General features: G+C 50.4%; 1 protein-coding gene across 1 annotated transcript in view; it reads left to right on the top strand.

Moving 5' to 3' along the window:
- The first annotated feature begins 789 nt into the window (after positions 1 to 789).
- Positions 790 to 26,499, top strand: part of LOC122552991 (cofilin-2-like) — a 122,710-nt gene continuing 97,000 nt past the window's right edge. Inside the window, exon 1 of the mRNA XM_087991542.1 lies at positions 790 to 906. Within this exon, the coding sequence (XP_087847668.1) occupies positions 799 to 906 (108 nt within the window). The 5' untranslated portion in view covers positions 790 to 798. The remainder of the gene's footprint in view (positions 907 to 26,499) is intronic.

The raw sequence follows: 26,499 nt of genomic DNA, 5'->3' as shown, positions 1-26,499 counted from the left end.
CCACCTGAATTCATTGGCCTGTTTTCTTTGCTGTTGTTGTTTTCTGTTTCCCCTATTAAGGCAAAGATGGCACCTGGATGGGGACTTGGGTGCTCTGAGATCCCAGGAGCGAGCTCAACACAGCGACTGAGATTCCTCTAACATCTACAGTGACAATGAGAGCAGGGGAAATCATGCTACCACAAGGAAAGTGTGCCAAAGCAGAAGTGATCTAGCCAATGTGAGGAAAGAGTGTCAAAGCAGAGGAGATCACCCCCTCGTAGGAAGTACGGATCCAGAATGGCTAAGCATTTGAGAAAGACTGCAATGGTTGAACTTCTAGTTTTATTTCTTATTTTCCAATTTAATTTTAAGAAGACTATAATGTTCAACTTTTAACTTTATTCCTTATTTCGTTCTACATTGTTTTTAATTTTTGTACCTAGGTACTTGTACCTAAGATGGCACTATGTGTGGTGTACCTGATGAAGGAGCAGTGCTCGGAAAGCTAGTGCTTCCAATTAAACCTGTTGGACTATAACCTGGTGTTGTGTGATTTTTAACTTTGTACACCCCAGTCCAACACCAGCATCTCCAAATTATGGCTGTGTGTGGTCACATTCAAAAACTTTTCACTGTACCCCGTTCCTTTGTACTTGAGTACAAGTGACAGTAAAGTCTAAATCAAAACCTAAAATCTGAAAATGTATTACAGTCATTTTTTCCCTATAACTTGTTGATTTGTTTTATTTTGCTTTTGGTTATTCCTGACCATATTATCTTATTATATTGGCCCACTCTCCTCAGATATCTCTGCCGATGCAGACAGTCTGCCAGGGCGGTGTGTCTCCAGCACACTCAGAACATGTTGCTACAGCGTTTCCTTTCAGAAAGCTATCAGCAGTGAAGCCACACCTGTCATCCTCTGTGAGTTTCTACTTTAAAAACTGTTTTATTAGCTCTGACACTGGTCTCTTGACGACATGCTAATTTAGTTAAAGATGTGTTGTAAACCACTTGCTGACACCTGCAACTTAATTGAGTGAAGCCCGTCAATACAGGAGTCCTGTGGAGGAATCGGGAAAGCCATGAAATAATAGATTATTTCAGCAAATCATTGACTGAAGTGTTAACATTTTGAGGGAATGAAGACTATGTGAAAAGCAAAGGAATCTTTAGTAATTTACTCAGCATGAGGGTCATTTCAGCTTTGAATGATGGACTTTGGTTCATTGGCAATGGACCAGCATGCACCTCTCCTGACTTCCATATCCATTAACCTCAATGGAATAGAAAAGCAGCAAGGATATAACATTGGCGCCAATTCAATTCTGCCCATATGCACAAATTGTTTGAAACCATACCCTTTTAAAAATTACTTGATTGAAGTGATCTAAAAACAAACCCCTTCCATAGATCATAGCCTCGACGTATCGGAGAGGCTTGTGAACTCTGATTATCCCAGGACCAATTTTGTTGAGAGCTCCTTGTTCCTAGTATGACCATGACAGCAAAACTGGTGAGAGGGCAAGTGCAGTCCAATAAGTTCTCAATAGCAACACAGGCGAAGGAAGATAGTGTGTCTTACTGACTGTGAAGGTGGTAAAAGGCAGCAGTGGTAAAGTGCTGCTGGATATTATGGTTCACTATGTTCCCTGAATCTTATGACCAATGCCTATGACCATGCTGCTAACAACCACCCCTCAAGGTCCCCACATTAAGCAAAGTTATGTGAAGGTTCCCTCCAGAATCTCTTCAAGTTCTATATTGATGACAAATGTGTGATGGGGACAGAATAGTGAGCCTGGCAGTTGCTGCTCAAGAATCTGCATAGAGGCAACTATTGAATGCCCAGTCTCTCTGTTGATGCTTGACTTGAGCACGTTTTTGGTGATGCGAACTCAAGGTACACAAATATTTCCCAGTTGCTTTCCCTCCACTTAGAGTGGTCTTAAGCCAGGATTTCCCAGATATTGTTGGGTACTTTTTCAAGGAGGCTTTGAAATCCTCTATCCTCTTTGGATTTGCTTGCCATTGTTAAAACTGACCAACATTGACTCTCATCCCTCCAATGCTTCAAGCGTAAAATTCTTATTTTACATATTTAAATTCTTTCATGCTATGAGTTATTTAATATTATAAATAGAGGCATAGCAAGCGATAGCAAGTTATGCCGGATGTTATGAAACATTGGTTTTATGTCTGCTGCAGTATTGTGTTCAATTCTGCACTGCGCACATTAGGAAGGATGCGGAAGCTTTGGAGAGAGTGGTTGCAGGGTTGAGGGGCAGCATTAACACAGAGATTAGAAAAGATGATGTTCTCTTCAAAGAAGAGAATGTAAAGAGGAAATTGGCTCGGTGTTCAAAGTGACGAGGTGTGTGGACTAAGAAGACAGGAGGTTTCGCTGCTAAGTATTGTTACTGGAAATGTGCTTTTTTGTTTCAATGCTTGTCTCATTGTCACCCTGTTTTTGTCCTGTGTCATGCCATTTGTTGTTTAATCACTACCGCCTTTCAATTTATTGTCGATCTTATCCCAAATCCTCCATCTTTTTTGGTTTAATTTTGCACAGCATAAAAGCTATGCAGTTCAACCAAAACAATAGCTGCCTAAGGGTTGATAAATTCCTAGGACCCGATCACGTATATCCCAGGACATTATGGGAAGCTAGGGAAGAAACTGCGGGGCACCTAACGGAGATACTTATGTCATCGATAGCCATGGGTGAGATGCTGGAAGACTGGGGCGTGGCTAATCTTGTGCCAGTATTTAAGAAAGGCTGCAAGGAAGAAAACAGGGAATTACAGACTGGTGGGCCTAACAATGGGTTAATTGCTGGATGGGATTCTGAGAGATAGGATCTACATGCATTTTGGAAGGCAAGACTGATTAGGGATAGACAGCATGGCTTTGTGTGTGGGAAATCATCTCTCACAAATTTGATTGGGTTTTTTTGAGGAGGTGACCAAGAAGATAGATGAAGGTAGACTTCGTCTATATGGACTTTAGTATGGCAAGGTTTTGCATGGTATACTGGTTACTAAGGCTAGGTCATATGGGATCCAGGGAAACCAAGCCAATTGGATACAAAATCAACAAAATGGGCTGAGGAATGGCAGATCAAGTTGAATGCAGATAAATGCAAAGTGTTACATTTTTTGAGACAAAGCAGAGAAGGACTTACATAGATAATGGTAGGGCCCTGGGGAGTGCTGTCAAACACAGAGGCCAAGAGATGCAGTTACATAGTTCCTTGAAATTGGCCTCACAGGCAGACAGGATAGTGAAGAAGGGATTTCGCATGCTTGCCTTCATTGGTCAGAGCACTGAGTATAGGAATTGGGATGTCATGTTGCAGCTGTATAAGTAAGGGCTTGGAGGCCTTCGTGATGGGGGATGTCAGTGGAAGGGTACTGGTTGGGTCGGCAACACGCAGCCCTCCACTCCCTCTGCTCTAACCTCAACCTCACCATCAAACCGGCAGACAAGGACACCCTCACAACACGCAGCTCTCCACTCCCTCCGCTCCAACCTCAACCTCACCATCAAACCGGCAGACAAGGGAGGTGCAGTGGTAGTTTGGCGCACCGATCTTTACACCGCTGAAGCTAGATGCCAACTCGCGGACACCTCCTCCTACTGCCCCTTGACCATGTCCCCACCCCCCACCACCAAACCATCATCTCCCAGACCATCCATAACCTCATCACCTCAGGGGATCTCCCATCCACTGCCTCCAACCTCCTGGTGCCACAACCCCGCACCAACCATTTCTACCTCCTGCCCAAAATCCACAAACCTGACTGTCCCGGCCGACCCATTGTCTCCGCCTGCTCCTGCCCCACCGAACTCATCTCTGCATAACTCGACACTATCCTGTCCCTCTTAGTCCAAGAACTCCCCACCTACGTTCGGGACACCACCCACGCCCTCCACCTCCTCCATGATTTTCGCTTCCCCGGCCCCCAATGCCTTATCTTCACCATGGACATCCAGTCCCTACACACCTCCATCCCCCATCACAAAGGCCTCCAAGCCCTCCACTTCTTTCTCTCCCGCCGACCCAACCAGTACCCTTCCACTGACACCCTCCTTTGACTGACTGAACTGGTCCTCACTCTTAACAACTTCTCCTTCCAATCCTCCCACTTCATCCAAACCAAAGCAGTAGCCATGGGCACCCGCATGGGCCCCAGCTATGCCTGCCTCTTCGTCGGATATGTGGAACAGTCCATCTTCAGCAGCTACTCTGGCACCACCCCCCACCTTTTCCTCCACTACATCAATGATTGTATTGGTGCTACCTCGTGCTCCCACGAGGAGGTTGAACAGTTCATCCACTTTACTAACACCTTCCACCCCGACCTCAAATTTACCTGGACCGTCTCAGACTCCTCCCTCCCCTTCCTAGACCTCTCCATTTCTATCTCAGGCGACCGACTCAACACAGACATTTACTACAAACTGACCGACTCCCACAGCTACCTAGATTACACCTCCTCCCACCCTGCCCCCTATAAAAATGCCATCCCATATTCCCAATTCCTCCGCCTCCTCTGCATCTGCTCCCAGGAGGACCAATTCCACTACCGAAAAACCCAAATGGCCTCCTTCTTCCAAGACCGCAATTTCCCCTCAGACGTGGTCAAAGACACTCTCCACCGCGTCTCCTCACTTCCCGCACCTCCGCCCTTGAACCCCACCCCTCCAATCGCCACCAGGACAGAATCTCACTGGTCCTCACATACCACTCCATCAACTTCCATATACATCGTATCATCCTCCGTCATTTCCACCACCTCCAGACAGACCCCACCACCAGGGATATATTTCCCTCTCTACCCCTATCAGCATTCAGGAGAGAGACCACTCCCTCCGCTCCTTCGTCAGGTCCACCCAACTCACCAACCCAACCTCCACTCCCGGCACCTTCCCCTGCAACCGCAAGAAGTGCAAAACTTGCGCCCACACCTCTCCCCTCACCTCCCTCAAAGGCCCCAATGGATCCTTCTATATCCGTCGCAAATTCACCTGCACCTCCACACACATCATTTACTGTATCCGTTGCACCCAATGTGGTCTCCTCTACATTGGGGAGACAGGCCGCCTACTTGCGGAACGTTTCAGGGAACACCTCTGGGACACCCGCACCAACCAACCCAACCGCTCTGTGGCTGAACACTTTAACTCCCCCTCCCACTCCGCTAAGGACATACAGGTCCTTGGCCTCCTCCATCGCCAGACCCTGGCCACACGACGCCTGGAGGAAGAGCACCTCATCTGCCGCTTAGGAACCCTCCAACCACACGGGATGAATGTAGATTTCTCCAGCTTCTTCATTTCCCCTCCCCCCACCTTATCCCAGTCCCAACCCACGGATTCAGCACCTCCCTCTTGACCTGCGATCTTCTTCCCGACCTCTCCGCCCCCACTCCCTCTCCGGCCTATCACCGTCACCCTCACCTCCTTCCACCTATCGTATTCCCAGCGCCCCTCACCCAAATTCCCTCCCCCCTACCTTTTATCTAAGTCCGCTTGGCACACCAGTCTCATTCCTGAAGAAGGGCTTATGCCCGAAACGTCGATTCTCCTGCTCCTCGGATGCTGCCTGGCCTGCTGTGTTTTTCCAGCACCACATTTTTCAACTCAATTATTATAACACAGACTGGACTGGTTTCCTATACTGTACAGACAAGAGACAATGTAGTATGGAGAAGATATGCTAATCAACTCTTGGCAACTAGAGTGGATGTGTCAGGGACTACATTAATTGAAGATCTATAAATCACTGAGCCAAATGGAGACCTGATATACCTCAGTTTAGTAACTGGAGCATCTTAGGAAGACTGTACCTTAGTTTATAATACCATGACATTGTGTGAATGTCTGAACATTTAATCATCTCAGGAAAAGACAATGGCAGATGATGTTTCTAGATCAGAGTGGTGCTGGAAAAGCACAGCAGGTCAGGCAGCATCCGAGGAACTCCTCAGATGCTGCCTGACCTGCCATGCTTTTCCAGCACCACTCTGATCTTAATTCTGGTTTCCAGCATCTGCAGTCCTCACTTTTGCCTCGATAATGTTTCTTGTATACCGAAAACACCAATGAGAAAAATAAACAGACGTCTGAGGTGCACTCAGAGGTACACAGGAATGGACCTCCTCCAGACCTATTGTTGCACACATGATTGTAAACATCATGAATGTTTTCATTGCAGGAAGGAAGGATGTATTTTATGTGTGTGGTGGGCTTTCACTTTAAGAGTTCACATATGATGTGATAATGATGTCATTGCCCATTTTGGTAGCACAAACAGGTCTCTGTTCTCTCTAATGGAAGGCAGTAGCAGAATATGTCAGGACAGTGGACTCTTCCAGCATTTAGAGAGTTACTGAAAGGGCTCCATTAACAGTGCGACTTTGTACTTAATCGATTTGAAGACATATTATTCACTGCAAGATTATTTCAAATTCAGAGTGCATCCTGTTGTCATCTCACTGCTTCATGCTTTCAGCAAGTGGGAACATCACTCAGAAAAAGGCTCGAGAACACAATGACCTTTTAGGGATTGTCTATAACAAAAGATTAGTGAAGTACATTATGGTCAATAATGTATGTATTCAGTGGTTCATTAACTTGCCCTTGATTGAAGACTGAGATTTATCTTTCTTTAGTTAAGGGGTTACTTTTCCACTTTGACTCAGCAGATATGAACTTTCTGACTTGCAATAAACATGTCGCTGTACTAATTATAGCCAGTGATTAAGCAGAATTCTAATACTTACCAAAGGGTTGTAGGACTAACAAATGGTCCTTATTGTCAAAAATCAAAAGTACAATATCTGCAGACGAGACAGAAACATCATTTGTTAACCAGCATCTAATGGTTTCAAACAAAAGCACTCTGACAGTTGAAACGAACGCTAACCATCCATTGAAAAAAGCAATTTAGGATTGCAAACAATGACAGCAGTGTTTGAAATGTGTTGGCATCTGTTTATTGTGTGTTTGAGCTAACTGGTGCCCAAATCTGGTACTAGCCAGAATTCAAGGTGCAATTGCTGGCCTTCTTTTGCAGCTTGGAGTTCAATCTGTTATAGAACCAGGCACCAAGACATTAGTCCATATTTGACAATTGCATTTCCTTATTACAAGGCCAAACTCATGATTTCATCAAAGTCACTTACAGGATTGTTACGCTGGGAGATTAGAAATAGAAGTAAACACCTTAAATAAGACTAGGCATACAAACAAACTATTTATTGTTTTTAGAAAGGAAGGAGGGGGAAAAAAGGCTCCACCTGAAAGACCCTGCTCCGTGTGAGGTTTTCAAGAGCCCTTCTTCCATTTACATTGTTATAGGAAGTATATTATTAAGCTGGAGAGGGTGCAGAAAAGATTTACTAGGTTGTTGCTGGGAATTGAAGGTTTGACTTATAAGGAGAGGTTGGCTGGGCTGAAACATTTTTCCACTGGACCACAGAAGGTTGAGATGCGACCTTATAGAGGTTTATAAAATTGAGGCGTATAGATAAGCTCTTTTCCTTCAGATGGGAGATTTCAAGACTAGATTACAAGACCTTATGGTCTAACTAGTCCATGCTGAGCATAGTCGCAAACGTAACTGGTCCTCCTCTGCCTGCTCCTGGCTCATATCCCTCCGAACCTTTCCTATTCATGTACTTATCTAAGTGTCTTTTAATCACTGTGACTGTACCCACATCCACCACTTCCTCAGGCAGTTCATTCCACACACGAACGACTCTCTGTGTTAAAAAATTACCTTACATTTTTTTTTAATTTTTCTCCTCTTACCTTAAAAATAATACCCCCTAGTCTTGAAATCCCCCTTCCCAGAGAAACGACAGCTACCAATAATCTTACCTAACCCCTCATGATTATATAAACCTCTACAAGGTCCCCGCTCAACCTCCTACACTCCAGTTAAAAAGGTCCGAGCCTATCTAGCCTTTCTTTATTAATTCCTGGACAATTTTCATCATTTTCCCTGGCTGCTCTTGATAGAGTACCCACAGCAGTCTGCTGCGTCCCTTGCACATGTTCTGCAACCGTGTTGTACTGCTGGGCTCTGGGTGGTATATTTGCGATCTGTGATGTTACCAGCGGTTTGCGCTCAGTTCCAATCTTAAATGAAAGGCCTATGATGTTGTCAGGAAATTTCTCACATGCTTAAGTTGCCACAATCACTTCCTTCTGTCTTATCACTGATCAGTTTCAGTAAGAATGTATAAAGCAAAATAGGTAAGTCCTCTTTACCAATCACATTCAATCTGGAATAGGACAATTTACCAGTCCAGTGGGTGGTGCTAAAGTAATTACATGCAAGGAACTCTGAAAGCATAAACATTGTCTTAGTTCAGTTAAATGATGTCTGTGTATGCTTGGTCCTGCACTGCAACTGATCTTGTTTCCTTAGAGGTTCATTGACCTGGAGTAAGTGGAAAAATGTTTCCTCACCTGGCTCATGGTGACCATGAATAGTTTGAGTTCTGTAATATTCCTGGATGGCAAGAATTCGTACCCTTTGTGGGTGTCTGCTGTGTAGCCTGGACAATGGGGGGTCTAAAAATGTTATCGTTGGTTTTGAAAATTTACACTTGTCACTAAAATGTCAACCCAGCCTCACGTAACATTTTCAAAACTTTCCCTGATTCTGTTATGTTACTTTTTACCAGATCCATGGATCAGAATGTCATTGGAATCCTTTCATTTGTTGGACATGGTCCATTCTGCGTGGATGTGATTCCAATAGGTGGACAGTTGAGACAATAAGGTCTAAACAGTGTTATCAAGCTTGTTAGAAGTTTGGATTCCTCATCCATGGGAAGTTGCCAGGAGCCGGTTTTGGTTGTCTTTGTGTCGTAGGGGGAGGTGATGACCTAGTGGTATTATCACTAGACTATTAATCCAGAGACCCAGGTAATATTCTGAGCACCCAGGTTCAAATTCTTCCACTGCAGAATTTGAATTCAATAACAATCTGAAATTAGGAGTTTAATGGTGACCGTGTTGATGTTTGGTAAAAACTCATCTGGTTTACTTATATCTTTCCAGACGGAAACTGCCATCCTCACCTGGTCTGGCCTATACATGACTCCAGACCTACAGCAATGTGGTGGGTATTTAACTGCCCTCTGGGCAATTAGGCAATAAATGTTGGCCTTGCCAGTGACACCCACTTTCTGAGAAGGAACAAAATAAAGCTGCCTGAACTTGACCTTTGACTTTGAGGCTAATTCCAGCTGGGGGCCTTGCAGTTTGACAGCTGAATGCTACACTGCAGCCACATAAATCCATCAGCCAAAGCAATGACTCTTGGCCCAGCATCTAATTTTTAAATCTGTGTGATGTCCATTGACTTCAGTGTTTGCACTCGAATATTCATTTTCATTAGGCGAAAGTGAAGACTACAGATATTGGAGACTAGAGTCAAGGTTAGAGTTGCTGATTCCTGATGAAGGGCTCCTGCCTGAAACGTCAATTTTCCTGCTCCTCGGATGCTGCCTGACCTGCTTTGCTTTTTCAGCGCCACTCTAATCTTGACGATTAATTTTCAATATCTGTGACTTCTCCAAGAAAAGTGAGTTATAGTTCAGGGTTTCCTTTAAAGACAATTGTGCTTTATAAAAGCAGGCTGTTTTTGTTTTGAAGGTATCCACTGTTTTAAAATCTCCATTGTTATAGCAACCATGATTTTTGGCAGGGTGGGGTGTGGGAATATCTTCCCACCTGTGGACTTCCTTTCTTCCATTGAAAGGACATTGTAAAAAGACTGTTGTCGCCTTTCGCCTGTGCTTCTCCTGTTGCTGCTATGGTGCATTTTCAATCCTCTACCTTCCCAGGTGAATGGCACCAAAAGACCTACACAGAACCTATCCTTGCTAAGGGATCCTTGTATGGGATCTTTTACATTCTGAATAGGATAAGGTGGAATTCTTTGCTCACCTGAGTTGAAGGCTGCTGTCTTCCGAGGAACTGTCTCTGCCGGACACTGCATGATCACTGATGGTTTTAGTCCTTTGTGCTCCATTTATTGGGCTAGTCATAGAGTCTTTGAGTGATAGAATCATACAGCATGGAAACAGGCCTATGGGTCCAACCAGTCCATGCTGAACATAATCCTAAATTAAACTAGTCCCACCTGCTGTGCTCAGCTCATATCGCTCCAAACGTTTCTTATTCATGTACTTACCTACATATCTTTTAAAAGTTATAAATGCACCCACATCCACCACTTCACCTGCAAGTTCATTCTCCACATAAACCACTCACTGTTTACAAAAAATTGCCCCAATGCCTTTTTTTAAATCTTTCTCCTCTCACCTACTCTTGAAATCCTAGGGAAAAGATGCCTAGGATCATTCACCTTATAGAGGTTTATAAACCGCCTCTCAACCGCCTACGTTCCAATGAAAAATGTCCCAGCTTATCCAGCCTCTCCTTATAACTCAAATTCTGCTTTCGAACAACATCCTGGCAAATCTTTTCTGAACCCTCTCCAGCTTAATAATATCCTGCCTGTAACAGGGAGCCCAGAACTGGACACAGTACTCTGGAAGCGGTCTCACCAATATCCTGTACAACCACAACATAGCATTCCAAGCTCTATACTCAAAGCAATGAAGACAAGCATGCTAAATGACTTCTTAACTACCCAATCTAAATGGGATTTAAACTTTAAAGAATTATTTATCTGAACCCCTAGGTCTCTCTGTTCTACAACACTATCCATGGCCCTACTTTTAATTTCCTTTGTTTATAGAATCATAGAGTAAAGATACTACAGAAGAGGCCTCACCAACATCTTATACAATAAAAAAAATGGTTTTACCAAAATGCCAATACCTTGCATTTATCCAAATTAAAATCCATTGGCCACTCTCAACCCATTGACCCAACTGATGAAGCTCTTTTTGTAATCTTAGATAATCGTCTCCAATGTCCACTGTGTCACCAGATTTGGTATCCCTCAGTCATTGCTGTCTGCTGCTGCTGGGCTTCTCTTTTGGCTTTTTCTTGCCACTTACTGCCCTTTTTCTGGATCTGGTATCCTCTTCCTGCCATGTAGGAATATCATTTGGAGTTTGACACATATGAGGGCTGAACCCAAAGTGAGCATAAACCATTAACATTCCTAGCTTATAAACTGTGCACAGAGGCATTACACAGCAGGACTTCAGAAAGGCCTTCTTCCATCATGCTTAACATCATCATGAAATAGCTTCTTGCGTACATGCTGAGTAACTATTGTTATAGTATTGCTATTGTTAACCCTTTACTCCACAAAATATGGAGATCAAAAGAGGCCACAGGTGTAGCAAGATTTTTTTCTTGCACGCTACATCCTTTGCAATAAAGGCCAAAATGACCTTGGCCTTTTGCTTGCAGTACCTATATGCTCACACAAATAAAACCCGAAAGAACTGCAGATGCTGGAAATCAGAAACAAAAACAGGTCTGCTTCCGCAGGTTTGGTAGCATGTGTGAAGAGAAACCAGAGTTAATGTTTCAGGTCCAGTGGCCCTTTCTCAGAGCAGTTCTGAGGAAGTGTCACTGGACCGGAAATGTAAACGCTGATTTCTCTCCACACATGCTGCCAGCTCTGCTGAACCTTACCAGCAATTTCTGTTTTTGTTACTGCATGCTAACATTCTGTGTTCCATGTAAGAACACAGCCCCATCTCTCTCTGAATATCCATATTTACAATTCTTACATATTTTAAAATTGGAAGTTCTGCTTTTCCTTTCTTATGACCAAAGTAAACAGATTTTCACACCCCATATTAGTAAGATCAGGAAGGGGTAAGAGTTTCTGTAGCAGATAGTGAGAGGCAGAGGTAATAATGAACACAGTTATACTATAGGCTTGCTTCTCTGTGTTAAGTTTCAAGGTGCCCTCCTATTTTATCAGTGTATTTTTTTCCCTCCTGGATTCGATTATAATGCTCTAGTATTTATTCTGTTTCTGAGTCCTTTGGGTGGATTTTAAGGCCACCCACTTATACAAATACAAAATGCAGTGTGATGAAACTGAGTTACCATTCAAACATCATCACTCCAGTAATCACTATTACAGAGCATGGACACAGAAATCAGAAAATGCATCACTGTTTTTAAATCACAATTAACAAGCAACTGAGTTTGTTTGGAAGTCAACTGGATGGAATCTTTCTTTGTCTACTGGATTTTAGATGGAAAATAAATTGGGAGTGTCTTATGGCAGGGATAATGAAGTGGAACAAGAGAAGGAAGTGAAAAGCCTTTCATCCAATGAAAATAACAGAGGCTTCTGTTGGCCATTGGTTGCACCCATGATAATCTTTGAGTTCATTTTGTTTTACTTTTTTGAGCTCTGAAAAAAAAACAATGGAGACAGATTCAGAGAGCAGGAGAACTTCAAAAGTGTAGCTGTGACTATCTTGCTGTTGACAGCAGAACTCTGATGCTGTCTGACAGCCCAGTCTAGACTCCTGATTGGATGCGGATTCCACCTTTGTACCCTAAACTGGCTGCCCTCCCTCTAGACTGGCAATAATCAGCTGATTAACTCAATGAGCTGAGTTGGTAGAGGCAGGATGACTGGACCAGTCACTTTCTGTCCTACCTCCCTCACCCGCAGATATGGAAACAGACCAACATTACAAAGAAGACTATGTTTAATTTAAATTTGTCCTGTAGGATTAACTTTATTGTCACATGTACTTACATGAGTTCACAGGTCATTATCTACGGCGCCATCTTAGGTACCAAGATACCTAGGCTCAGATTCGGAAGTACAAATACTTAAGGAAAAAAAATTAGAAAAATAAAGAAATAAAAAGCCAGCAATAAATTAGAAAAAATAGAGAATTAAAAGTTCAGAACAGCAATCCATCCAACCCAGATGGCATTGGGCTTCACCGTAAGGCCAGGAATCTGAGTTCACACTGAGGCTGGGAGTCCCATTTCACGCAGACGCTGCGATTCTGGGTCCAGACTGAGGCCAGGAGTCCAATTTCATACTGAGGCCGGGGTCTAAGTCAATACTGAGGCCGGGGTCTGAGTCCATACTGAGGCCGGGGTCTGAGTCCATACTGAGGCCGGGGTCTGAGTCCATATTGAGGCCGGGGTCTGAGTCCATACTGAGGCCGGGGATCTGAGTCCATACTGAGGCCGGGAGTCTGAGTCCATACTGAGGCCGGGAGACTGAGTCCATACTGAGGCCAGGAGTCTGAGTCCATACTGAGGCCGGGAGTCTGAGTCCATACTGAGGCCGGGAGTCGGAGTCCATACTGAGGCTGGGAGTCTGAGTCCATACTGAGGCCAGGAGTTCAAGTCCATACTGAGATCGGGACTCAGAGTCCATATTGAGGCCGGGGTCTGAGTCCATATTGAGGCCGGCGGTCTGAGTCCATACTGAGGTCAGGAGTCTGAGTCCACACTGAGGCCGGGAGTCTGGGTCCATACTGAGACTGGGAGTCTGAGTCCATATTGAGGCTGGGAGTCTGAGCCCATACTGAGGCCTGGAGTCTGAGTCCTTACTGAGGCCTGTAGTCTGAGTCCATATTGAGGCTGGGAGTTTGAGTCCATACTGAGGTCAAGAGTTTGAGTCAATACTGAGGCCTGGAGTCCAATTCCATACTGAGGCCGGGACTCTGATTCCATACTGAGGCCGGAGTTTGAGTCCAGACTGAGGCCGGGAGTCTGAGTCCATACTGAGGCCGGGAGTCTGAGTCCATACTAAGGCCAGAAGTCTGAGTCCACACTGAGGTCGGGTGTCTAAGTCCATTTTGAGGCCGGGAGTCTGAGTCCACACTGAGGTCGGGAGTCTAAGTCCATACTGAGACCGGGAGTCTGAGGCCATACTGAGGCCGGGAGTCTGAGTCCATATTGAGGCCGGGGGTCTGAGTCCACACAGAGGCCGGCAGTTTGAGTCCATACTAAGGCCTGAAGTCTGAGTCGACACTGAGGTCGGGAGTCTAAGTCCATACTGAGACCGGGAGTTTGAGGCCATACTGAGGCCGGGAGTCTGAGTCCATACTGAGGCCGGGGGTCTGAGTCCATACTGAGGCCGGGGATCTGAGTCCACACTGAGGTCGGGAGCCTAAGTCCATACTGAGACTGGGAGTCTGAGTCCATACTGAGGCCGGGGGTCTGAGTCCATACTGAGGCCGGGGGTCTGAGTCCATACTGAGGCCGGGGGTCTGAGTCCATACTGAGGCCGGGAGTCTGAGTCCATACTGAGGCCGGGGGTCTGAGTCCATACTGAGGCCGGGGGTCTGCGTCCATACTGAGGCCGGGGGTCTGCGTCCATACTGAGGCCGGGGGTCTGAGTGCATCCTGAGGCCGGGAGTCTGAGTCCATACTGAGGTCGGGGGTCTGAGTCCACACTGAGGTCGGGAGTCTGAGTCCACACTGTGGCCTGGAGTCTGAGTCCACACTGAGATCGGGAGTCTGAGTCCATGCTGAGATCGGGAGTTCGAGTCCATACTGAGGCTGGGGGTCTGAGTCCATACTGAGATCGGGAGTCTGAGTCCATACTGAGATCGGGAATCTGAGTCCATACTGTCACTGGGAGCCTGAGTCCATACTGAGGCTGGGGATCTGAGTCCATACTGAGGTCGGGGGTTTGAGTCCATACTGAGGTCGGGGGTTTGAGTCCATACTGAGGCCTGGAGTCTGAGTCCATACTGAGGCTGGAGGACTGAGTCCATACTGAGATCGGGAGTTCGAGTCCATACTGAGGCTGGGGGTCTGAGTCCATACTGAGATCGGGAGTTCGAGTCCATACTGAGGCCGGGAGTCTGAGTCCATACTGAGGCCGGGAGTCTGAGTCCATACTGAGGCCGGGAGTCTGAGTCCATACTGAGGCCGGGGGGTCTGCATCCATACAGAGACCGGGAGTCTGAGTCCATACTGAGACCGGGAGTCTGAGTCCATACTGAGGCCGGGGGTCTGAGTCCAGACTGAGGCCGGGGGTCTGAGTCCACACTGAGGCCGGGGGTCTGAGTCCCTGCTGAGGCCAGGAGTCTGAGTGCATCCTGAGGCCGGCAGTCTGAGTCCATACTGAGGCCGGGGGTCTGAGTCCACACTGAGGTCGGGAGTCTGAGTCCACACTGAGATCGGGGGTCTGAGTCCATACTGACACTGGGAGTCTGAGTCCATGCTGAGATCGGGAGTTCGAATCCATACTGAGGCAGGGGGTCTGAGTCCATACTGAGATCGGGAGTCTGAGTCCATACTGAGATCGGGAGTCTGAGTCCATACTCTGGTCGGGGGTTTGAATCCACACTGAGGCCTGGAGTCTGAGTCCATACTGAGGCTGGAGGACTGAGTCCATACTGAGATCGGGAGTTCGAGTCCACACTGTGGCCAGGAGTTCGAGTCCATACTGAGATCGGGAGTTCGAGTCCATACTGAGGCCGGGAGTATGAGTCCATATTGATGCCTGGAGTCTGAGTCTACACTGAGGTTGGGAGTCTGAGTCCATATTGATACTGGGAGTGTGAGTCCATCCTGAGGCCGGGAGTATGAGTCCATACTGCGGCCGGGGGTCTGAGTCCATACTGAGGTCGGGAGTATGAGTCCATACTGAGGTTGGGGGTCTGAGTCCAAACTGAGGTCGGGAGTATGAGTCCATACTGAGGTTGGGGGTCTGAGTCCATACTGAGGTCGGGAGTCTGAGTCCATACTGAGGCCGGGGGTCTGAGTTCATACTGAGGCCGGGGGTCTGAGTCCATACTGAGGCCGGGGGTCTGAGTCAATACTGAGGCCAGGAATTTGAGTCCATACTGAGGCTGGGTGTTCTTGGCCATACTGAGATTGGGAGTTTGAGTCCATACTGAGGCCGGAAGTCTGCGTCCAAACTGAGGTCGGGAGTCTGAGTTCACACTGTGGCCTGGATGCTGAGTCCATACTGAGATCGGGAGTCTGTGTCCATACTGTGACTGGGAATCTGAGTCCATAATGAGATCGGGAGTTCGAGTCCATATTGAAGCCGGGAGTCACAGTCCATACTGAGGTCGGGAGTTTGAGTCCACACTGAGGCTGGGAGTCTGAGTCCATACTGAGGCCGCGAGTCTAAGTCCATATTGAGACTGGGAATCTGAGTCCATACTGAGATCGGGAGTTTGAGTCCATACTGAGGCCGAGAGTCTGAGTTCATACTGAGGTCAGGCATTTGAGTCCATACTGAGGCCTGGAGTGTGAGTCCATCCTGAGGCCAGGAGTCTGAGTCCATACTGAGGTCAGGCATTTGAGTCCATACTGAGGCCTGGAGTGTGAGTCCACCCTGAGGCCGAGAGTCTGAGTCCATACTGAGATCTGGAGTTCGAGTCCATACTGGGATCGTGAGTTCGAGCCCAAACTGAGGCCTGGAGTCTGAGTCCATACTGAGGTCGGGAGTTTGAGTCCATACTGAGGCTGGGGGTCTGAGTCGATATTGAGGCCGGGGGTCTGAGTCCACACAGAGGCCGGCAGTTTGAGTCCATACTGAGGCCTGAAGTCTGAGTCCACACTGAGGTCGGGAGCCTAAGTCCATACTGACACTGGGAGTCTGAGTCCATGCTGAGATCGGGAGTTCGAGTCCATACTGAGGGTGGGGGTCTGAGACCATACTGAGATCGGGAGTCTGAGTCCATACTGAGATCGGGAGTCTGAGTCCATACTGTCACTGGGAGTCTGAGTCCATACTGAGGCTGGGGGGTCTGAGTCCATACTGAGGTCGGGAGTTTGAGTCCATACTGAGGCTGGGGGTCTGAGTCGATATTGAGGCCGGGGGTCTGAGTCCACACAGAGGCCGGCAGTTTGAGTCAATACTGAGGCCTGGAGTCCAATTCCATACTGAGGCCGGGACTCTGATTCCATACTGAGGCCGGAGTTTGAGTCCAGACTGAGGCCGGGAGTCTGAGTCCATACTGAGGCCGGGAGTCTGAGTCCATACTAAGGCCAGAAGTCTGAGTCCACACTGAGGTCGGGAGTCTAAGTCCATTTTGAGGCCGGGAGTCTGAGTCCACACTGAGGTCGGGAGTCTAAGTCCATACTGAGACCGGGAGTCTGAGGCCATACTGAGGCCGGGAGTCTGAGTCCATATTGAGGCCGGGGGTCTGAGTCCACACAGAGGCCGGCAGTTTGAGTCCATACTAAGGCCTGAAGTCTGAGTCGACACTGAGGTCGGGAGTCTAAGTCCATACTGAGACCGGGAGTTTGAGGCCATACTGAGGCCGGGAGTCTGAGTCCATACTGAGGCCGGGGGTCTGAGTCCACACTGAGGCCGGGGATCTGAGTCCACACTGAGGTCGGGAGCCTAAGTCCATACTGAGACCGGGGGTCTGAGTCCATACTGAGGCCGGGGGTCTGAGTCCATACTGAGGCCGGGGGTCTGAGTCCATACTGAGGCCGGGAGTCTGAGTCCATACTGAGGTCGGGGGTCTGAGTCCATACTGAGGCCGGGGGTCTGCGTCCATACTGAGGCCGGGGGTCTGCGTCCATACTGAGGCCGGGGGTCTGAGTGCATCCTGAGGCCGGGAGTCTGAGTCCATACTGAGGTCGGGGGTCTGAGTCCACACTGAGGTCGGGAGTCTGAGTCCACACTGTGGCCTGGAGTCTGAGTCCACACTGAGATCGGGAGTCTGAGTCCACACTGAGATCGGGAGTCTGAGTCCATGCTGAGATCGGGAGTTCGAGTCCATACTGAGGCTGGGGGTCTGAGTCCATACTGAGATCGGGAGTCTGAGTCCATACTGAGATCGGGAATCTGAGTCCATACTGTTACTGGGAGCCTGAGTCCATACTGAGGCTGGGGATCTGAGTCCATACTGAGGTCGGGGGTTTGAGTCCATACTGAGGTCGGGGGTTTGAGTCCATACTGAGGCCTGGAGTCTGAGTCCATACTGAGGCTGGAGGACTGAGTCCATACTGAGATCGGGAGTTCGAGTCCATACTGAGGCTGGGGGTTTCAGTCCATACTGAGATCGGGAGTTCGAGTCCATACTGAGGCCGGGAGTCTGAGTCCATACTGAGGCCGGGAGTCTGAGTCCATACTGAGGCCGGGAGTCTGAGTCCATACTGAGGCCGGGGGGTCTGCATCCATACTGAGACCGGGAGTCTGAGTCCATACTGAGACCGGGAGTCTGAGTCCATACTGAGGCCGGGGGTCTGAGTCCAGACTGAGGCCGGGGGTCTGAGTCCACACTGAGGCCGGGGGTCTGAGTCCCTGCTGAGGCCAGGAGTCTGAGTGCATCCTGAGGCCGGCAGTCTGAGTCCATACTGAGGCCGGGGGTCTGAGTCCACACTGAGGTCGGGAGTCTGAGTCCACACTGAGATCGGGGGTCTGAGTCCATACTGACACTGGGAGTCTGAGTCCATGCTGAGATCGGGAGTTCGAATCCATACTGAGGCAGGGGGTCTGAGTCCATACTGAGATCGGGAGTCTGAGTCCATACTGAGATCGGGAGTCTGAGTCCATACTCTGGTCGGGGGTTTGAATCCACACTGAGGCCTGGAGTCTGAGTCCATACTGAGGCTGGAGGACTGAGTCCATACTGAGATCGGGAGTTCGAGTCCACACTGTGGCCAGGAGTTCGAGTCCATACTGAGATCGGGAGTTCGAGTCCATACTGAGGCCGGGAGTATGAGTCCATATTGAGGCCTGGAGTCTGAGTCTACACTGAGGTTGGGAGTCTGAGTCCATATTGATACTGGGAGTGTGAGTCCATCCTGAGGCCGGGAGTATGAGTCCATACTGCGGCCGGGGGTCTGAGTCCATACTGAGGTCGGGAGTATGAGTCCATACTGAGGTTGGGGGTCTGAGTCCATACTGAGGTCGGGAGTATGAGTCCATACTGAGGTTGGGGGTCTGAGTCCATACTGAGGTCGGGAGTCTGAGTCCATACTGAGGCCGGGGGTCTGAGTCCATACTGAGGCCGGGGGTCTGAGTCCATACTGAGGCCGGGGGTCTGAGTCAATACTGAGGCCAGGAATTTGAGTCCATACTGAGGCTGGGTGTTCTTGGCCATACTGAGATTGGGAGTTTGAGTCCATACTGAGGCCGGAAGTCTGCGTCCACACTGAGGTCGGGAGTCTGAGTTCACACTGTGGCCTGGATGCTGAGTCCATACTGAGATCGGGAGTCTGTGTCCAGACTGTGACTGGGAATCTGAGTCCATAATGAGATCGGGAGTTCGAGTCCATATTGAAGCCGGGAGTCACAGTCCATACTGAGGTCGGGAGTTTGAGTCCACACTGAGGCCGGGAGTCTGAGTCCATACTGAGGCCGCGAGTCTAAGTCCATATTGAGACTGGGAATCTGAGTCCATACTGAGATCGGGAGTTTGAGTCCATACTGAGGCCGAGAGTCTGAGTTCATACTGAGGTCAGGCATTTGAGTCCATACTGAGGCCTGGAGTGTGAGTCCATCCTGAGGCCAGGAGTCTGAGTCCATACTGAGATCTGGAGTTCGAGTCCATACTGGGATCGTGAGTTCGAGCCCAAACTGAGGCCTGGAGTCTGAGTCCATACTGAGGTCGGGAGTTTGAGTCCATACTGAGGCTGGGGGTCTGAGTCGATATTGAGGCCGGGGGTCTGAGTCCACACAGAGGCCGGCAGTTTGAGTCCATACTGAGGCCTGAAGTCTGAGTCCACACTGAGGTCGGGAGCCTAAGTCCATACTGACACTGGGAGTCTGAGTCCATGCTGAGATCGGGAGTTCGAGTCCATACTGAGGGTGGGGGTCTGAGACCATACTGAGATCGGGAGTCTGAGTCCATACTGAGATCGGGAGTCTGAGTCCATACTGTCACTGGGAGTCTGAGTCCATACTGAGGCTGGGGGGTCTGAGTCCATACTGAGGGCGGGGGTTTGAGTCCATACTGAGGCTGGGGGGTCTGAGTCCATACTGAGGCCGGGAGTCTGAGTCCATACTGAGGTCGGGGGTCTGAGTCCATACTGAGGCCGGGGGTCTGCGTCCATACTGAGGCCGGAGGTCTGCGTCCATACTGAGGCCGGGGGTCTGAGTGCATCCTGAGGCCGGGAGTCTGAGTCCATACTGAGGTCGGGGGTCTGAGTCCACACTGAGGTCGGGAGTCTGAGTCCACACTGTGGCCTGGAGTCTGAGTCCACACTGAGATCGGGAGTCTGAGTCCACACTGAGATCGGGAGTCTGAGTCCATGCTGAGATCGGGAGTTCGAGTCCATACTGAGGCTGGGGGTCTGAGTCCATACTGAGATCGGGAGTCTGAGTCCATACTGAGATCGGGAATCTGAGTCCATACTGTCACTGGGAGCCTGAGTCCATACTGAGGCTGGGGATCTGAGTCCATACTGAGGTCGGGGGTTTGAGTCCATACTGAGGTCGGGGGTTTGAGTCCATACTGAGGCCTGGAGTCTGAGTCCATACTGAGGCTGGAGGACTGAGTCCATACTGAGATCGGGAGTTCGAGTCCATACTGAGGCTGGGGGTTTGAGTCCATACTGAGATCGGGAGTTCGAGTCCATACTGAGGCCGGGAGTCTGAGTCCATACTGAGGCCGGGAGTCTGAATCCTTACTGAGGCCGGGAGTCTGAGTCCATACTGAGGCCGAGGGGTCTGCATCCATACAGAGACCGGGAGTCTGAGTCCATACTGAGACCGGGAGTCTGAGTCCATACTGAGGCCGGGGGTCTGAGTCCAGATTGAGGCCGGGGGTCTGAGTCCACACTGAGGCCGGGGGTCTGAGTCCCTGCTGAGGCCAGGAGTCTGAGTGCATCCTGAGGCCGGCAGTCTGAGTCCATACTGAGGCCGGGGGTCTGAGTCCACACTGAGGTCGGGAGTCTGAGTCCACACTGAGATCGGGGGTCTGAGTCCATACTGACACTGGGAGTCTGAGTCCATGCTGAGATCGGGAGTTTGAATCCATACTGAGGCAGGGGGTCTGAGTCCATACTGAGATCGGGAGTCTGAGTCCATACTGAGATCGGGAGTCTGAGTCCATACTCTGGTCGGGGGTTTGAATCCACACTGAGGCCTGGAGTCTGAGTCCATACTGAGGCTGGAGGACTGAGTCCATACTGAGATCGGGAGTTCGAGTCCACACTGTGGCCAGGAGTTCGAGTCCATACTGAGATCGGGAGTTCGAGTCCATACTGAGGCCGGGAGTATGAGTCCATATTGAGGCCTGGAGTCTGAGTCTACACTGAGGTTGGGAGTCTGAGTCCATATTGATACTGGGAGTGTGAGTCCATCCTGAGGCCGGGAGTATGAGTCCATACTGCGGCCGGGGGTCTGAGTCCATACTGAGGTCGGGAGTATGAGTCCATACTGAGGTTGGGGGTCTGAGTCCATACTGAGGTCGGGAGTATGAGTCCATACTGAGGTTGGGGGTCTGAGTCCATACTGAGGTCGGGAGTCTGAGTCCATACTGAGGCCGGGGGTCTGAGTCCATACTGAGGCCGGGGGTCTGAGTCCATACTGAGGCCGGGGGTCTGAGTCAATACTGAGGCCAGGAATTTGAGTCCATACTGAGGCTGGGTGTTCTTGGCCATACTGAGATTGGGAGTTTGAGTCCATACTGAGGCCGGAAGTCTGCGTCCACACTGAGGTCGGGAGTCTGAGTTCACACTGTGGCCTGGATGCTGAGTCCATACTGAGATCGGGAGTCTGTGTCCAGACTGTGACTGGGAATCTGAGTCCATAATGAGATCGGGAGTTCGAGTCCATATTGAAGCCGGGAGTCACAGTCCATACTGAGGTCGGGAGTTTGAGTCCACACTGAGGCCGGGAGTCTGAGTCCATACTGAGGCCGCGAGTCTAAGTCCATATTGAGACTGGGAATCTGAGTCCATACTGAGATCGGGAGTTTGAGTCCATACTGAGGCCGAGAGTCTGAGTTCATACTGAGGTCAGGCATTTGAGTCCATACTGAGGCCTGGAGTGTGAGTCCATCCTGAGGCCAGGAGTCTGAGTCCATACTGAGGTCAGGCATTTGAGTCCATACTGAGGCCTGGAGTGTGAGTCCACCCTGAGGCCGAGAGTCTGAGTCCATACTGAGATCTGGAGTTCGAGTCCATACTGGGATCGTGAGTTCGAGCCCAAACTGAGGCCTGGAGTCTGAGTCCATACTGAGGTCGGGAGTTTGAGTCCATACTGAGGCTGGGGGTCTGAGTCGATATTGAGGCCGGGGGTCTGAGTCCACACAGAGGCCGGCAGTTTGAGTCCATACTGAGGCCTGAAGTCTGAGTCCACACTGAGGTCGGGAGCCTAAGTCCATACTGACACTGGGAGTCTGAGTCCATGCTGAGATCGGGAGTTCGAGTCCATACTGAGGGTGGGGGTCTGAGACCATACTGAGATCGGGAGTCTGAGTCCATACTGAGATCGGGAGTCTGAGTCCATACTGTCACTGGGAGTCTGAGTCCATACTGAGGCTGCGGGGTCTGAGTCCATACTGAGGTCGGGAGTTTGAGTCCATACTGAGGCTGGGGGTCTGAGTCGATATTGAGGCCGGGGGTCTGAGTCCACACAGAGGCCGGCAGTTTGAGTCCATACTAAGGCCTGAAGTCTGAGTCGACACTGAGGTCGGGAGTCTAAGTCCATACTGAGACCGGGAGTTTGAGGCCATACTGAGGCCGGGAGTCTGAGTCCATACTGAGGCCGGGGGTCTGAGTCCATACTGAGGCCGGGGGTCTGAGTCCATACTGAGGCCGGGGATCTGAGTCCACACTGAGGTCGGGAGCCTAAGTCCATACTGAGACCGGGAGTCTGAGTCCATACTGAGGCCGGGGGTCTGAGTCCATACTGAGGCCGGGGGTCTGAGTCCATACTGAGGCCGGGGGTCTGAGTCCATACTGAGGCCGGGAGTCTGAGTCCATACTGAGGTCGGGGGTCTGAGTCCATACTGAGGCCGGGGGTCTGCGTCCATACTGAGGCCGGTGGTCTGCGTCCATACTGAGGCCGGGGGTCTGAGTGCATCCTGAGGCCGGGAGTCTGAGTCCATACTGAGGTCGGGGGTCTGAGTCCACACTGAGGTCGGGAGTCTGAGTCCACACTGTGGCCTGGAGTCTGAGTCCACACTGAGATCGGGAGTCTGAGTCCACACTGAGATCGGGAGTCTGAGTCCATGCTGAGATCGGGAGTTCGAGTCCATACTGAGGCTGGGGGTCTGAGTCCATACTGAGATCGGGAGTCTGAGTCCATACTGAGATCGGGAATCTGAGTCCATACTGTCACTGGGAGCCTGAGTCCATACTGAGGCTGGGGATCTGAGTCCATACTGAGGTCGGGGGTTTGAGTCCATACTGAGGTCGGGGGTTTGAGTCCATACTGAGGCCTGGAGTCTGAGTCCATACTGAGGCTGGAGGACTGAGTCCATACTGAGATCGGGATTTCGAGTCCATACTGAGGCTGGGGGTTTGAGTCCATACTGAGATCGGGAGTTCGAGTCCATACTGAGGCCGGGAGTCTGAGTCCATACTGAGGCCGGGAGTCTGAGTCCATACTGAGACCGGGAGTCTGAGTCCATACTGAGGCCGGGGGTCTGAGTCCCTGCTGAGGCCAGGAGTCTGAGTGCATCCTGAGGCCGGCAGTCTGAGTCCATACTGAGGCCGGGGGTCTGAGTCCACACTGAGGTCGGGAGTCTGAGTCCACACTGAGATCGGGGGTCTGAGTCCATACTGACACTGGGAGTCTGAGTCCATGCTGAGATCGGGAGTTCGAATCCATACTGAGGCAGGGGGTCTGAGTCCATACTGAGATCGGGAGTCTGAGTCCATACTGAGATCGGGAGTCTGAGTCCATACTCTGGTCGGGGGTTTGAATCCACACTGAGGCCTGGAGTCTGAGTCCATACTGAGGCTGGAGGACTGAGTCCATACTGAGATCGGGAGTTCGAGTCCACACTGTGGCCAGGAGTTCGAGTCCATACTGAGATCGGGAGTTCGAGTCCATACTGAGGCCGGGAGTATGAGTCCATATTGAGGCCGGGGGTCTGAGTCCACACAGAGGCCGGCAGTTTGAGTCCATACTAAGGCCTGAAGTCTGAGTCGACACTGAGGTCGGGAGTCTAAGTCCATACTGAGACCGGGAGTTTGAGGCCATACTGAGGCCGGGAGTCTGAGTCCATACTGAGGCCGGGGGTCTGAGTCCATACTGAGGCCGGGGATCTGAGTCCACACTGAGGTCGGGAGCCTAAGTCCATACTGAGACTGGGAGTCTGAGTCCATACTGAGGCCGGGGGTCTGAGTCCATACTGAGGCCGGGGGTCTGAGTCCATACTGAGGCCGGGGGTCTGAGTCCATACTGAGGCCGGGAGTCTGAGTCCATACTGAGGCCGGGGGTCTGAGTCCATACTGAGGCCGGGGGTCTGCGTCCATACTGAGGCCGGGGGTCTGCGTCCATACTGAGGCCGGGGGTCTGAGTGCATCCTGAGGCCGGGAGTCTGAGTCCATACTGAGGTCGGGGGTCTGAGTCCACACTGAGGTCGGGAGTCTGAGTCCACACTGTGGCCTGGAGTCTGAGTCCACACTGAGATCGGGAGTCTGAGTCCATGCTGAGATCGGGAGTTCGAGTCCATACTGAGGCTGGGGGTCTGAGTCCATACTGAGATCGGGAGTCTGAGTCCATACTGAGATCGGGAATCTGAGTCCATACTGTCACTGGGAGCCTGAGTCCATACTGAGGCTGGGGATCTGAGTCCATACTGAGGTCGGGGGTTTGAGTCCATACTGAGGTCGGGGGTTTGAGTCCATACTGAGGCCTGGAGTCTGAGTCCATACTGAGGCTGGAGGACTGAGTCCATACTGAGATCGGGAGTTCGAGTCCATACTGAGGCTGGGGGTCTGAGTCCATACTGAGATCGGGAGTTCGAGTCCATACTGAGGCCGGGAGTCTGAGTCCATACTGAGGCCGGGAGTCTGAGTCCATACTGAGGCCGGGAGTCTGAGTCCATACTGAGGCCGGGGGGTCTGCATCCATACAGAGACCGGGAGTCTGAGTCCATACTGAGACCGGGAGTCTGAGTCCATACTGAGGCCGGGGGTCTGAGTCCAGACTGAGGCCGGGGGTCTGAGTCCACACTGAGGCCGGGGGTCTGAGTCCCTGCTGAGGCCAGGAGTCTGAGTGCATCCTGAGGCCGGCAGTCTGAGTCCATACTGAGGCCGGGGGTCTGAGTCCACACTGAGGTCGGGAGTCTGAGTCCACACTGAGATCGGGGGTCTGAGTCCATACTGACACTGGGAGTCTGAGTCCATGCTGAGATCGGGAGTTCGAATCCATACTGAGGCAGGGGGTCTGAGTCCATACTGAGATCGGGAGTCTGAGTCCATACTGAGATCGGGAGTCTGAGTCCATACTCTGGTCGGGGGTTTGAATCCACACTGAGGCCTGGAGTCTGAGTCCATACTGAGGCTGGAGGACTGAGTCCATACTGAGATCGGGAGTTCGAGTCCACACTGTGGCCAGGAGTTCGAGTCCATACTGAGATCGGGAGTTCGAGTCCATACTGAGGCCGGGAGTATGAGTCCATATTGAGGCCTGGAGTCTGAGTCTACACTGAGGTTGGGAGTCTGAGTCCATATTGATACTGGGAGTGTGAGTCCATCCTGAGGCCGGGAGTATGAGTCCATACTGCGGCCGGGGGTCTGAGTCCATACTGAGGTCGGGAGTATGAGTCCATACTGAGGTTGGGGGTCTGAGTCCATACTGAGGTCGGGAGTATGAGTCCATACTGAGGTTGGGGGTCTGAGTCCATACTGAGGTCGGGAGTCTGAGTCCATACTGAGGCCGGGGGTCTGAGTCCATACTGAGGCCGGGGGTCTGAGTCCATACTGAGGCCGGGGGTCTGAGTCAATACTGAGGCCAGGAATTTGAGTCCATACTGAGGCTGGGTGTTCTTGGCCATACTGAGATTGGGAGTTTGAGTCCATACTGAGGCCGGAAGTCTGCGTCCACACTGAGGTCGGGAGTCTGAGTTCACACTGTGGCCTGGATGCTGAGTCCATACTGAGATCGGGAGTCTGTGTCCAGACTGTGACTGGGAATCTGAGTCCATAATGAGATCGGGAGTTCGAGTCCATATTGAAGCCGGGAGTCACAGTCCATACTGAGGTCGGGAGTTTGAGTCCACACTGAGGCCGGGAGTCTGAGTCCATACTGAGGCCGCGAGTCTAAGTCCATATTGAGACTGGGAATCTGAGTCCATACTGAGATCGGGAGTTTGAGTCCATACTGAGGCCGAGAGTCTGAGTTCATACTGAGGTCAGGCATTTGAGTCCATACTGAGGCCTGGAGTGTGAGTCCATCCTGAGGCCAGGAGTCTGAGTCCATACTGAGGTCAGGCATTTGAGTCCATACTGAGGCCTGGAGTGTGAGTCCACCCTGAGGCCGAGAGTCTGAGTCCATACTGAGATCTGGAGTTCGAGTCCATACTGGGATCGTGAGTTCGAGCCCAAACTGAGGCCTGGAGTCTGAGTCCATACTGAGGTCGGGAGTTTGAGTCCATACTGAGGCTGGGGGTCTGAGTCGATATTGAGGCCGGGGGTCTG

This window comes from Chiloscyllium plagiosum, unplaced genomic scaffold (genome assembly GCF_037043375.1).
Source record: "Chiloscyllium plagiosum isolate Xiang-an unplaced genomic scaffold, Cpla_swu_hap1 HiC_scaffold_10, whole genome shotgun sequence".
Lineage (NCBI taxonomy): Eukaryota > Metazoa > Chordata > Chondrichthyes > Orectolobiformes > Hemiscylliidae > Chiloscyllium > Chiloscyllium plagiosum.
This window is presented reverse-complemented; position numbering and strand designations above follow the sequence as displayed.